Source organism: Lampris incognitus, chromosome 17, assembly GCF_029633865.1.
Source record: "Lampris incognitus isolate fLamInc1 chromosome 17, fLamInc1.hap2, whole genome shotgun sequence".
Classification (NCBI taxonomy): Eukaryota; Metazoa; Chordata; class Actinopteri; order Lampriformes; family Lampridae; genus Lampris; species Lampris incognitus.
The window spans coordinates 24,243,707-24,257,013 of NC_079227.1; the positions used below are offsets into that span (position 1 = coordinate 24,243,707).

At 42.0% G+C, this 13,307-nt stretch overlaps 1 protein-coding gene across 1 annotated transcript; it reads right to left on the bottom strand.

Annotated features, from left to right (window-relative positions):
* Positions 1-1,332: 1,332 nt before the first annotated feature.
* mfsd13a (major facilitator superfamily domain containing 13A) lies at positions 1,333-13,088 on the bottom strand. Its single transcript, XM_056297301.1, has 9 exons — positions 12,925-13,088; positions 9,415-9,665; positions 8,869-8,948; positions 7,527-7,976; positions 6,858-6,978; positions 6,366-6,462; positions 4,812-4,983; positions 3,415-3,608; positions 1,333-2,602 (listed from the first exon to the last, which is right to left on the bottom strand). Exons 2-9 carry the CDS (start codon positions 9,568-9,570, stop codon positions 2,352-2,354), a joined length of 1,521 nt encoding a protein of 506 aa, XP_056153276.1. The 5' UTR covers positions 9,571-9,665; positions 12,925-13,088; the 3' UTR covers positions 1,333-2,351.
* Positions 13,089-13,307: the final 219 nt, after the last annotated feature.

A 13,307-nucleotide genomic window follows, 5' to 3' on the forward strand; every position in this document is an offset into this window, starting at 1 on the left:
GTCCATGACAGGGTGGACATATCGTATGGTTTATTCTCCGAATATTGGCTCATAATTATCTGAAAATGTGTGTGGAAGCTCAGCTAATTAAAATTTCTACAACTTGGGTGTCTACTATTTATGATAAGACATCAAAGGAATGGGAAATCAAGACCAAAATGTGTGAGTATTGTGAGGGTTGAAAGGCACTCTGACCCGGAATGTGAAATGACCCTGACGGAGCCCGTTTTACATTACTTAACATCATTACATCATTATTTTGAATTGTTTGTATTCACAGCATGGAGAAAATGCTTGTGGCGGGGTCAGTGAGCCTTTAGTTTAGAATATTCACACTGTAAGGACATCACAATTAATAACTATGGACGAACATGCCCGCACCTCGTTGCCAAACTGAGCAAAACGCCAATTTTGTCAGCCATTTTGAAACAGTATCAAAGAATTTTATTCGAGGCCATGGCGACCGCAACAGCTAGGCCTTACTTCGGTTACGACGTATTACCGAATAATTATTCAAATAGCAAGTGCTGTCATAAGTACAAACGGCTTAATGAACTGAACAGACAAGATTAACAACTGTGCACGAATTACTCACGAATAAATTCCGTTTCAGAGCGTAAGCTAGCTCAGGCTAACAGGACCATGGCCCGGTGATGGCGAGTGAAGAGGACGTCGTGATACTGCTCTCTGGTCAGCCACAACGTCATTGACTTTTTTTTTAAACCGGTGTTCCGAGCATTTATGCTGCCTTGTCGAAAAATGCTACCGTAGCGCAAATCTATAGCTGTCATAACCCTAACCTCGCCTCCCCAAGCGCAGAACCGCTAAGTAGCACATCTCGATAGGTAGCACAAATCATAACACCGGCAGCGAAAGGTCATCGAGATCAAAGTTATAAATTAATATGTACCGTTATTAAAAGTCTAATTCACGTAATGTATTTGTTCAGGTGCTTAAAGTCTTCTCAGTGACGTAACCCCCCCCCCCCCCATGTAGCGTGTTGTTAACAAGCAAACTAGACAAAAAACAAACCAATGTGTACTACTACCACAGAAGAAAAGCTATGACCGGGTAGGAAGGCCCCGTGCATGTTCTTGGTCACTATATATAACAATATAAAATTAAACAATAGGTTGGATAAGATAACCAGAACGACACCAAACAGTTTGCCATCCATTATCCAAACCGCTTATCTTACTCCGGGTCGCGGGGATGCTGGAGCCCATCCCAGCAGTCATTGGGTAGCAGGTGGGGAGACACACTGGACAGGCCGCCGGTCCATCACAGGGTCCAAACAGTTTACCGTGCAAATAAAAATACAAGCTATTGTCATAAAACTTATGGAATGCTTTTATTTATAATATTGGCACAACATGGCACTTTGACTGATGAATTTAAACTTTGAGGTGAGAAGATTAGAGGTAAAGCCACACATTCTTCACACAATTAAAAAAAACCCTAGAAAATAGAAGAGTAGACTCATAATGATCCATGTTTAAAGCATCGTTTTGCAATGCACCTGTTAAACACTACTAAACATGTAACCACACAATTTTATAAGTCGAATGGACAAATGGCAGTTTTGAATATGAACTTGATTTAGGTGTCAACACGTCTCAAAAATGTGTCTCAACACCAAAGGACTGGGTATTCCATATAAAATCTATGGGGGAAAAAACAAACAAACAGAATAAAATGAGGGAATCAACTCGTGTGCAAAATCCATGCAGAAACAATTTCACCTTAAATACATGTGCAGTTCATATCATGATCTTCATGTTTTCATAAACACATCAGAAATAAGTAGGCAAAGAATTTCCTTGTGGAAGGGAAGCCTATCTCCATTCTCAATACGCAAGGCTGATTACATCGCAAATAAATCATTAAGTCTTTGCACTTGGCAATATCTATGCTTCACAAACTTTTAACAAGATCTGTCAACTTTTGCCATAACCCTGAAATGTTTTCCTTGGTCCTTTTACATCCAAAGGATTGGTTACTTTATCTTTTGGTCATCAACACATTACATATAAATATGACAAAAAAATGTCTTTATCAAAATAAGGCAGGTTTCATTTAAAAGAAAAGAAAAAGATCATTCCATATTTTCCAGTTTACTGTCCATTTTTAGCTGCAAGCCAAGTCATGTTTTATGTGACTCCTTCAACTGGTAGAGGATGCAGTTTGGCACATCCTCTTAAAACAGGCTGGGCAGGCATTGTTCCTGAATTTAGATGTTAGGGCAGCTTTCCGTCACCAGTCCTCCCCTGAGCAATTATTTTAGAAGTCATACCCCAACCGCTACCCCAATGGTACCAATTGGCATGCATTTTAACTACTCTCCATTTGGTTCATATAGCCTTGACATCTACCAGGTAGCCATGTTGGGCCCCCTGCCTCTGGGTCTTAATGCCTTGTAGCTTTCGTCCGTGAAGTGTGAAGCGAGACCAGGCGGTCAGCTGGAGTAGGGCACAGGTGATAGGCACAAACACCAACAAGTAGAAACAACCCAAGCGCAGTGGAGCAGTCTCTGGGCCGGAGGCAACGACAGGAGCTGCCACCAGAGGGTCCTTCACAGCGTCCCTCTCAAAAATATCATAACCTGATGGAAAGGGAAAGTCGTGTGTCACTACCAGTTGGATTATTTTACACAGATAAGATGTTGGAATTTCCTTATTGATGTACACCCTAATCTTATTTAGAATCAGAATCAACTTTATTTGCCAAGTGTGCATGCACATGAGGAATTTGACTCCGCTACACAGCAGCTTCTAGCACTTGCAGACATCACTCACACAGAAAAAAAGAAAACAACAAAAAAATACTTTTAATACTTAATACTTGTACACAGTTTGAGTTGGACATAAATTATTAGATTTTGAATGGTTGACATGATCAAAGACTAGAATAAAGAATCCCAGACATGCTGTCTGGCAGGGAAAACATACTGAGTTATAATTAAAGGGCAAGTTGAACAAGAAAGGGTAATTAAATTTAAGTCGTTCCATCCCTTGAAATAAATTCTATCTTAGTTTTGGTTTTGGACCTTAAGCTTGTATTTTGGGGGGGAAATGATAATGCTTTAAAAAAAATTGTTTTACTTATAAAATGCACTTCATCCACACTGTATTAAGTAACGTATGGACATGAGACAACTGCAAGCTCGGGCTGAATCACTGACTGACTCTTTCTACCATCTATATATTCTTCTGCCTTTGCATGCCTGACTTTCTATTTGCCCAGTTCTACCTGTTGTGCAAGTCAGATCATTTCACCTTCTTGATAAAACTACTTTTGTTCCTAGATGTTTCGGTAAGCCTCATCAAGACTGCATTTTTCTGGTCTGCCATTCAATACATTCATGGTTTGTGTGTGTGTGTGTGTGTGTGTGTGTGCGTGTGTGTGTGTTGGTACCTGTGTAAACACAAAGCAGCCAGGTGCCAATAAGTGGGGCGAAGGTCTGGCCAGGTTTGGTCACCAAGGCAACCATCCCAAAGAGGAGCGCAGAGGCGGCCTGCTGACGCCGATTCAACACAAAGTCCTCGTCAACAAGGTCGGAAATGACCAGGTTCAGCAGCTTGCAGGTACCTTCCGTAAACACTCGGTTACTGGACAGGAAAAAAAAATTAAGGTTAGTTTCCATTCCCAACAGTGTTGAGTTTTGCTGAACAGGAAAAAAATTAAATAAATAATACACTTGCAGCTGTCCATGGCGCTTGAACTTAGTAGTGAATTGAAAAAAAATAAAAGTGCACCGTTAAGCTTCACCTGGTGGAGAAAAAAAAACCAAAAAACCCTGTGTATTCTATATTATCATAAATCTTAATTTTCCTTTGCAACTGTGTAGACAAACATTATTTAGCTCCATTTGTTTTTCCTTAGGCATGCAAAGCGAGTTGGTTAATATCTGATTGGAGCTCCGAGTTGTTTCGTTCTGAATTATGTCCTGTCTCCACAGACAGAAAGGGGTTATACTTGGGGGGGTTACTGTCTGACAGTCGCTCCCTTCAAGGTTGTGTGGGCAGCAAGTATATATAAACATGTACCCGTGTGTGCCTGCGGAAAGCATTGACATGCCACTGATGACAATACTGAGTCAGTATTGTGACTGATCCAGCTGACAACAACGTGCATGTGTTTAAAAGAGAGAAAAGCGTTCACATGCTTTTGGCACTTGTGATTAGTATAACCAGTAGCTTTGTTCAAGCCGTTTGGGGAGCACATGGCAGAATGTATTCAAAATCTGTTAATAACTTTAATGATAGTGTTGTCACTTGCCAATGATATCAACAGCAGTTTGCACATGTACCTTGCCCTTCAATAATGATTTGCAGATTCAGTAACTACAGCCAAAAAGGTTAAGGGATTAAAATCATGCAATATAAAGATGACATTTAAAATGAAGTCCGAAGGGAACAGAGGGCGGGGATCACATTTAGCAGTGAACACCTGTTACTGCATGGTCTTAAAGAAGCAGTGGTGAGATAATAAAAAAAAACCTGCTGAGTCGAAAGCAGTCAGAGGCTCAATAAACTGGAACATAAACCTGGAATTGTTGCTCTTTCTAGCTTTTGAAAAAGAAAAGAAAATTGGGGCACCTGATGTGAAAAATTGTGTCTATCAAGGTTAGAAATAGGCTGTTAAAGAAAAAAAAAAAGAAAAAGAAAGGCTATCACAACTCAAGGGTCCTTGAAATGTGACAGTGTGTGTGGAAAAAGTGTGTGTTTTCAGCAGTGAAAATGAAAGTGCACAAGATGAAAAAAAAAGTAATGAGAAAGACGGGTGCGACCGTCTGCATCTATATATAATACCTGGCAATAAAGATGCACAAAAGATAAATGTGGTCAGCCCCTGCCAGCAGCATGGCCACACTAAGGCCAAGTTTGAGCAAAAACAGCCAGTGGATGACCTGGTAAACCCCGTGGCGCTGGCACAGAGTCAGAAAATACAAGTTGTTCAGGTGAGGGGCAATATAAGAGATCCCTGCAAGGAAGGGGAAAGCAGAGCAATATTTAAAAGAAATATTTTTACAAATATTAAATCTTTTAAACACATGGAGCCACTATAAGATTGTCTCATAGCAGTTGGAATCTATACACTGTATTTTTGTATTACATTTCAGAATTGAACTCAATAAACACTTAAAAGTGGGTTTTTTGGTGAAGGCTCAGATCACGTTACCATGCATTGTGCATCCATCGGTACATGCCAATCTGCTTGTTTGTTGGCCACTGAAAAGCACTAATTATTTACGAAAGCGGAATTGTACCCACAAAGCTTGCTTGTTGCAAGCAATTAAATAACTTAAGTGATCATCCTATATACACTGATCAGCCAAAACATTAAAACCACTGACAGGTAAATGAATTCCATTACCTTGTTACAATGGCACCTGTCAAGGGGTGGGACATATTAGGCAGCTAGTGAACAGTCAGTTCTTGAAGTTGTTGTGTTGGAAGCAGGAAAAATGGGCAAGCATAAGGATCTGAGCGACTTTGACAAGTGCCAAATTGTGATGGCTAGACGACTGAGTCAGAGCATCTCCAAAACGACAGGTTTTGTGGGGTGTTCCCAGTATGCAGTGGTCAGCACCTACCAAAAGTGGTCCAAGGAAGGACAACCGGTGAACCGGTGACAGGGTCATGAGTGCCTAAGGCTCACTGATGTGCATGAGAAGCGAAGGCTAGCCCGTCTGATCCAATTCCACAGAAGAGCTACTGTAGCTCAAATTGCTCGAAAAGTTAACGCTGGCTATGACAGACAGGTGTAAGAACACACAGTGCATCAGAGCTTGCTGCGTATAGGGCTTTGTGGTCGCAGATCAGTCAGCATGCCCATCCTGACCCGTCCACCGTCGAAAGTGCTTACAATGGGCACGTGAGCGTCAGAACTGGACTATGGAGCAATGAAAGAAGGTGGTCTGGTCTGATGAATCACATTTTCTTTTACATGGGTGCGTGTGCATTGTTTACTTGGGGAAGAGATGGCACCAGAATGCACTATGGGAAGAAGGCGAGCAGGCAGAGGCAGTGTGATGCTCTGCGCAATGTTCTGCAGGGAAACCTTGGGTCCTAACTTTCATGTGGATGTTACTTTGACACATATCTAAACATTGTTGCAGACCAAGTACACCCCTTCATGGCGACGATATTCCCTGATGGCAGTGGCCTCAGGTGGTTTTAATGTTTTGGCTGATCGGTGTATTCTTTTGATCAAGTAGCCTGGTATGATTAATCTCACACACAATTTTAATTAGCAAACAGTTTGTAATTACAAAACCAAGTCGGTCAATTTTCAGTCTGACAACAAGCATTTAAAAAGTTTTGCATGTGTGGGTTCTTTTCCTTCTCTTAAAATGATTTTACCTAGTAAGATGGAACCTGTAGAGGCAGATATACTGTCAGATAGGAGGTGCTCCAGGAAAAGAGGGAAGAAGTTGCTATTGAAATGGCAGTGAAACACCTGCAGGGGGAGCACAGACAATATGGGAGGATGAGAACAAAATTAGGAACTGCAGTTGCCCTCGAATTGTGTTCAAGCACAAAGAATGAGGAAACACTGAGCCAAGTTTGTCAAAAGCCTTCCAGTAATGACGACATCTTTGTCATTTAGCTTTTACATTGGAAGGGATGACCTTAGTGTAAGTGTACATACAGAGTTTCAGAAAACATGAGCCCTGAACTAAAAAGTACACAATGAAGGGAAAAGCAGATCCTTTTTAAGTCCAGGGGTTTCTAATAATGTATGACACATTTGTACTTAAAAGTTTCCAAATCTTTCAACCCTAACACGTCAATACTCCTGGGCAAATCTCAAATTTGGAAAACTAAACGGCACGGCTGCCATTATAGAATTACCTGGACAAGGTTCATTGACACAAACCACATGAAGTTCTTGTGCTTGGAGAGCTGCCTGAGGTACACTCCAACAGTGACAGGCTTTTCCTGATGTGTAAGTGGATCATGTCCCACAGATAGCCTGGAAGAGAAGAAAAAGAAACACAGGGAGATGAGATCAGTTCAATTAATCTGTGTCAGATTAGTTTGTTTAATGACACACTAATAGCTATAGAAACAAGTCTGCATATTTGGGCACGTGCATATTTCACCCATGAGAACAGACAATAATAACACAATGAGCTGGAAATAAAAAAATAACTCAATAGTGGATATCATCAGCAAAAAAGATGATGCAAATGGAGTTGTGAAAAAAAAAAAATCGGAACGAATCAGAGCAGTGAAAAAAAGGAAATGGCAGCACACAACCTTCTTGATCAATGTTCACATCCTGACAGCCATGTCTGTCTTTTTGGTATTGACCACTTTGTTTCACTCTGACGTTGTTTCTGTGTTCATGTAAGTATTTTCTATATGCTTTATTTAAGAGTGATGCAAGACAAATAGTTATCGTTTCAACATCTTAACTGAAAGAACTGACAATTTCCAATTGTTTGAAAAAAAAAAAACCCCAACACTGTGTGTGGGCTACTGCACACGGAGAGAGGGGCAGGTGGGTACTTTGCTTACTCTTTGAGGATTAGCGCTTCATCCTGTCTTAGCTTGGCCTCGTTCTGAAACCGGTGCCGTAGTAGGCGGGAAACCAAGACAAAGCCCAGCATGGAGATGGACGCCAGCGTCACGCAGAAAAGGCGGAACGAGAAGAAGTCCTCCTTGTTCCAGAAGGAGTAGGACAGGAATACGGACAGCGATCCCATGGCACTGAACAGTGAGCAGTGGAAGTTGAGGCGCGTACGGTCGCTGGCGCACACAGCCAGGTCAGCCAGCAGGGCATTGTGGTTGAGATCCACCACGGTGAGAAAGCCATCATACAGGCACAAGCACAGCAAGAACTGCAAACCCGGCCTGGCCCACGCCACCCAGAAGGCCAGGAAGGACAAGGCAAAGAGAGGGCCATTCCTGGATAGGGCCCGCAGCCGCTTAAGCACCACCTCTGGGGATGAGATCTGTGAGCCAGCCCTGAGAAGGGAAGCAGTAATTAAAAGCTTTTTCAACCCTGGGTAACAAAAGCCACCCTGAAAGGAGACATTAAAGATAAATTTATATAAAAACAGTTAAATAAATAATAATAGCCTATAATAAAAAATAGTTTCTTTCCATGGGCACTCATTCAAATGAACACTTAATACTGTCAAATAAATCCAACCACTTTGTACATACTATACTGTACATTGTACATATACTGGTACGCTCTGTCGTGTCCATCTACCTCAGGCATGTATGTAAGTAACCTGCTAACATCTATTTCAGCAACTCTGATATATTCTCTGCACCACTGCACTTTATCGCCTCTTATTTTGCCTTGTATATAGTCAATCCTTGTGTATATATCTGAAGATTGTTGTGTTGTAGTGTTATTATGTGGTAAGTACACAGAGAGAGCCACAAAACCGGAGTCAAATTCCATGTATGTGCAAACCTATACGGCCAATAAACATGATTATGATTCTAAATGAGCAAGTCACTGTTTGAGCTATTAAAACTTCCAGGTCTCACTTTTCTTTAAAAAAAGAAAAATTATTTAAATCACACAAATAGCCTGGGACAAGATACAGCATAACCACCTTTGCCTTTGTAAAAAAAATTCTAGGGCTGTGCATTTGACCTGTTCCCATTTCAGTTTATTAATTTAACAGTAATGTTCTATTAGGATTACAAACATGTATTTATCGGTATTTTCCACATTTAGGTACACCAACCATTTTCGAATACTAAGGTTTTGAAAGAGTACTTGTGCCCTCCCTACTTTATTCATGAGGGAATGACCAAGGCCACAATTGAGATTTGAGCTCAGCACAGTGTTTACTCTGGGATACGGGGGAGGAGGAAATGAGGGGGCGAAATTACTTACTGAGGAGAGCTGAGAAAGGAGCGGTCACTTAGCCAGCCAAAGAGAGGGTCATTCAAGCTGTTCCATATTAAAAACACCGCCTGTGAACCGACAGCGGGAAAGACAAAGAGGGAGTACGGCATTTAGAAAGTGACAAGAATATACATTTAACGACGCGGTATCAAGGCTGGTGGTGGCGGCTTGTTAAGCCACGCCAAGACAACAGCCCGCAATTGAAAAGAATCTGAACAGAAGAGAACTGGCGTAGGATTGCTCGCCATGTTCAACAGAACATCAGATTTATTGTGATCTTTAACCAGAACTGAAAAAAACTCATGCTCACCAGCCGAATCACCTCAGCTAGCAAACCTTTAACTGTTTAAATAGAGAACTGGTTTAACAGACAGGCCAACAGCACTGTCAGAGAGACTTTACAGTCACTGCTGAAATGTGCTGACACCCTGCTAAAATTGCAGTCGTGTCAAGCCCATGTTACAAAAATGTAAAACTTAACTCTTGACTTCCCATTTCTTGACAGCTATAGATCACTGCTTTTGTTTCACTCACCTCCCCAAGCCAGAAGGAGATTTTGTCAATTTTGTATACCGACACAAATGTCTCCACGTAGTAAAGCAGGAATACATTGTTGAGGATGGAGATAAACAGGGCCAGGGAACCGTAGAGCACTGAAGTGGAGAAGAAGCCCCAGACCCTCCTGCCCATTCTTCTTCCTCACTCGCTCTGATTTGTCTTCTCTCTGTGCCGAGCTGCGATCATCCCACAGCCTGGCTGGCTGAGGGTCACCACCTTACCATGGCCTGCAAGACAAAGCAGACAGCCCTGTAGCTAAAGCCAATATATCCAAAACAATGGGCTCTTTAGCCTTTTTCACTTTGGATTTACCTTTAGATTTTTTTTGTTTTTGCTTTCACCCCCAAAGGCAAGCTGGCCTTTGACTCACATTTAGCATTTGTATTGCTCAAAGAGGCTATGTTAAAGAAGTGAGAAAGACAATAGGGGAGATCCAGGATTTGATCCTACAACGTGACGGAACAGCCTTCATGTGTATCCAAGGTAGAGACTAAACCATTTGACTCTCTCTCTGACCAAGATAAACTCGTCCTCTCTACCTGAAACCTTCACACATTAGAACTAGGGCTTCGCTCAGACAGATACTAGTTTCAGATTTCGGGCCGACAACAAGCTAATGGAGTATCAGTATCAGAGATTTTACAAAGACTAAAATTCAGTGCCAAAAGCTTTAAGTGACATGTCATAAATAAAAGCAAAATGGCATAATTTACTGCATTCTTAGCACATCAAAGCCTGTATTTCTTTAATGGTGAAAAAAAATGGATTCTATCTCAGTTATTTAGCACATCGACCCCAAATTAATGGTCCAAGTCTTCACTCTTTAGCAAAGTTAATGGGTCGGAACAGTACTCTGTATCAGAACGATACTTAAAAAGATTTGTACTCAGCATCAGTATCAACGGAGACAAAGTCATATCAGTGCATCTCTAATTAGAATATAACCCTAATATTGCCCCTTTTCCTTTACGGGTGGCCAACCCACAGTAAAAGAAACACTGGGAACAGGTTAGTGGACAGAGACGCTGCAGTATAAAGGACTGAGAAAAAGGCCAGCTGATGTAGATAAATGGGTGTACTCCTACCACGTATGCACATGTGCATGATGCGCGCGTGCATGCATGCATGCATGCGCGCGCACACACACACACACACACACTCACACACACACACACACACACATACACACTGAAATGCACTGCAATCATGTCTGAGTATTACTGAAAACTTTCCATTACACTATATCAGAGTCATATTTCTGAGGAAAAAAAAAGAAGACTAGATCTATATTAACTTGCAGTATCCGGTACTCTACAAAAACAGACCAGAAAGGGGCCGTCACTATGGGGATGGTAAATATTCACTAGAGAAAGGTCCTGGCTGAAATTTATATATATATATATATATATATATATATATATATATGTGTGTGTGTGTGTGTGTGTGTGTGTGTGTGTGTGTGCTTGTATGTATGTGCACATATAATTGTAACCTCCTTCCCCTACTTTTAAGGATAATTCTGCGATACCTAAACTCATAGTTTCTGTAAAAGTTAACCCTCCTGACACAGGGAGAGAACAACAATATGAAAAAGGCATCAACTATCCCTTTCAAACACGCTGTTAAGGTTGGTGCATTTGTTGTCCTTTGGTGTCAGATTCAAGCATTTATTCTGACAAAACTTCACCTGGGGACATAGGATTACGTGTCACATTAAACCTTATTAATTTAGGTTAGCCTAAGAAATAGAGTGTCCACTCCCTCTAAATGCAAAGATGTGTTTCTCTGAGGGTGTGAATATCATCTGCTCTCTAAATAGGCGGTGCAGTAAAACCCAATAGACAATGCCTGGAAAAAGCTTTTAGCCCCATGTGATTGCCTTATCACAGCACCTTGTCCTCTACTTCTTTTGTGACAGAGAAACCACATACACACTGTTGGAACAGTGTAACATTAGGAGCCAAGCCTATGTCAGTTGAGCCACTCACGGGCATAAAATAGGATTCTACTCCTAACCCGAGCAATTAAGTCTCACACGTGGCATCTTGAGGAAATTAATTTCCTTCAAAGTATCAACAGTTTTCTTAACACTTAACATCATATAAACACATAAGTCCAGACTCACGGCTTGGCCAAGTCTTAAAATAAGCTAAACATGGTTACATATCTCACATGTTTGGAGGGGAAATCCATAAACAGTCTTACAAAAGATGTTTGCTTGAGACAAAGGGATACTTTCTCAGCGATTTCTGTCAGTCGCATGGAATGTGGTCTTGGCACAAACCTCTTGGCCACAAAATGTCCTCCAACAGTACCAGAATCGCAGTGAGATAACACACTTGACATAGCAAACTCGCTCTTGCATGAAACGACATGCCTCCCCACCCTTGTTCCTGCCTCTCTTAAGCAGTGGCTCCCTGAAACATATCGCATCACACCGACTGAGATCTCAGATTATCACACGTAACCCACTTGGGAAAGGGTACCAGAGCAGGGCTTCAATTTACAAACATCCCGATTCATGTCCAGTCAAGTGGGACAGATTAGGAGCTTTATTCACCTGTGGAGAGAATTCTTGGCACAGAGCTATTGCGACGGCTGGGGAAACAGGCTTGGAGTCTATGCACCTGTTGTGGGCTCAGATAGTAGTGTATTGTGTGGCTGGGCGTGAAACTGAACTCATAACGACTGACCTCATGGCAAACAAGTATCGGTCACGTAGTTGTTACAGAAGCCCCCAGTTTCTGGTTTTGCATTAGGGATCGGTGCCGTGCTAAACACATCTAGGGAACGACACTGGACACCGGACACACACACACGTTGCACGAAATCATAGAGCTCAAAATTCACATTTCTGTTCTTTGGAGACACTAGGTTGGAGGTGAACGCGAGGGAAGTCAAAATGAAAGTTTATGGGAGTGATTTAACACTGCGGGGATTGGTGTTGGCCGTGTTTATTCACGATCATAAATGCAGCTAAACGAAAGCAACAGCGTATTCAGAAGAGAAATACGAAGACATAGCAAACCAGTCTAACAGACAAGAACACACACACAACTACATCAAGTCCGGTTGCCAGCTGACACAACTGAGTAAAACTACCCGTCGTTCAAGTTAAACAAGAGGCATATTAAAGAGGCGTTCTAGTTTAAATTTACAATGTTTAACAAATCAGCTAACATTAGCGGGGTCTATTTTCGTCGACAGTCGACGTGTTGGCTCATAATCCGTCATTATCGCCCCAACTAACAGCCTACAGGTTGTCTGGTCCACTGACCACATGGCTGGCGGGGTTAACCTGGCTTGCTGGTTAATGATAATGTTGCTGCCCGTTTCCCTTTAACTATCGCTAGGCGAGAGCTAGCATTCACGCTAGCTAGTTAGCGTTAAACCGCCTCGTCTCTACATGGAGGTACGCCAAATCACGCCAAATCATGAGACGCAGATGGATTCGTTTCAGAGAACATAATCATACACATCACTTACCATTGCAAGGGTAGCCACAAAAAAAATGAAGATATCGTGGTTGGGTTAGCTAGTAAAAGTAACTTGCCAGTTACCCTGCTAGTCAGAGGGGGGGCAGAGATGACTAGTACTAGCAGGGAGCGGATGGACCACGTCATAACAACTGGCTTTATCACGCTCGTCTGGACTCGCCTCGGATTTCAAAAGGATTTCCCGGCGATCTGCCATGATGACGTAGGATTATAGCGCCATCCGGTGGAAACGTTAGCGGCAATGCAGCCCCGTTTGGATTTGCTGTGGTAATTCTATGATGATGTACAGACGGGTGGCAAATGAAAGGAAAACCCCGAATGCTTTGACCCCCACAGTGAGGGACCCCCCGGGGGGGACTTTATTAAACTGTG

Bases quoted from the DNA above. Each gene is read 5' to 3' on its own strand.
- mfsd13a (XM_056297301.1), bottom strand. From the start codon at position 9,570: ATGGGCAGGAGGGTCTGGGGCTTCTTCTCCACTTCAGTGCTCTACGGT. The intron at 4,984-6,365 runs GTAAAATCATTT...CCTTCCTTGCAG, and splicing joins TACAGGTTCCATCTTACTAG to GGATCTCTTATATTGCCCCT. The intron at 2,603-3,414 runs GTACCAACACAC...CCTTTCCATCAG, and splicing joins GCTGCTTTGTGTTTACACAG to GTTATGATATTTTTGAGAGG.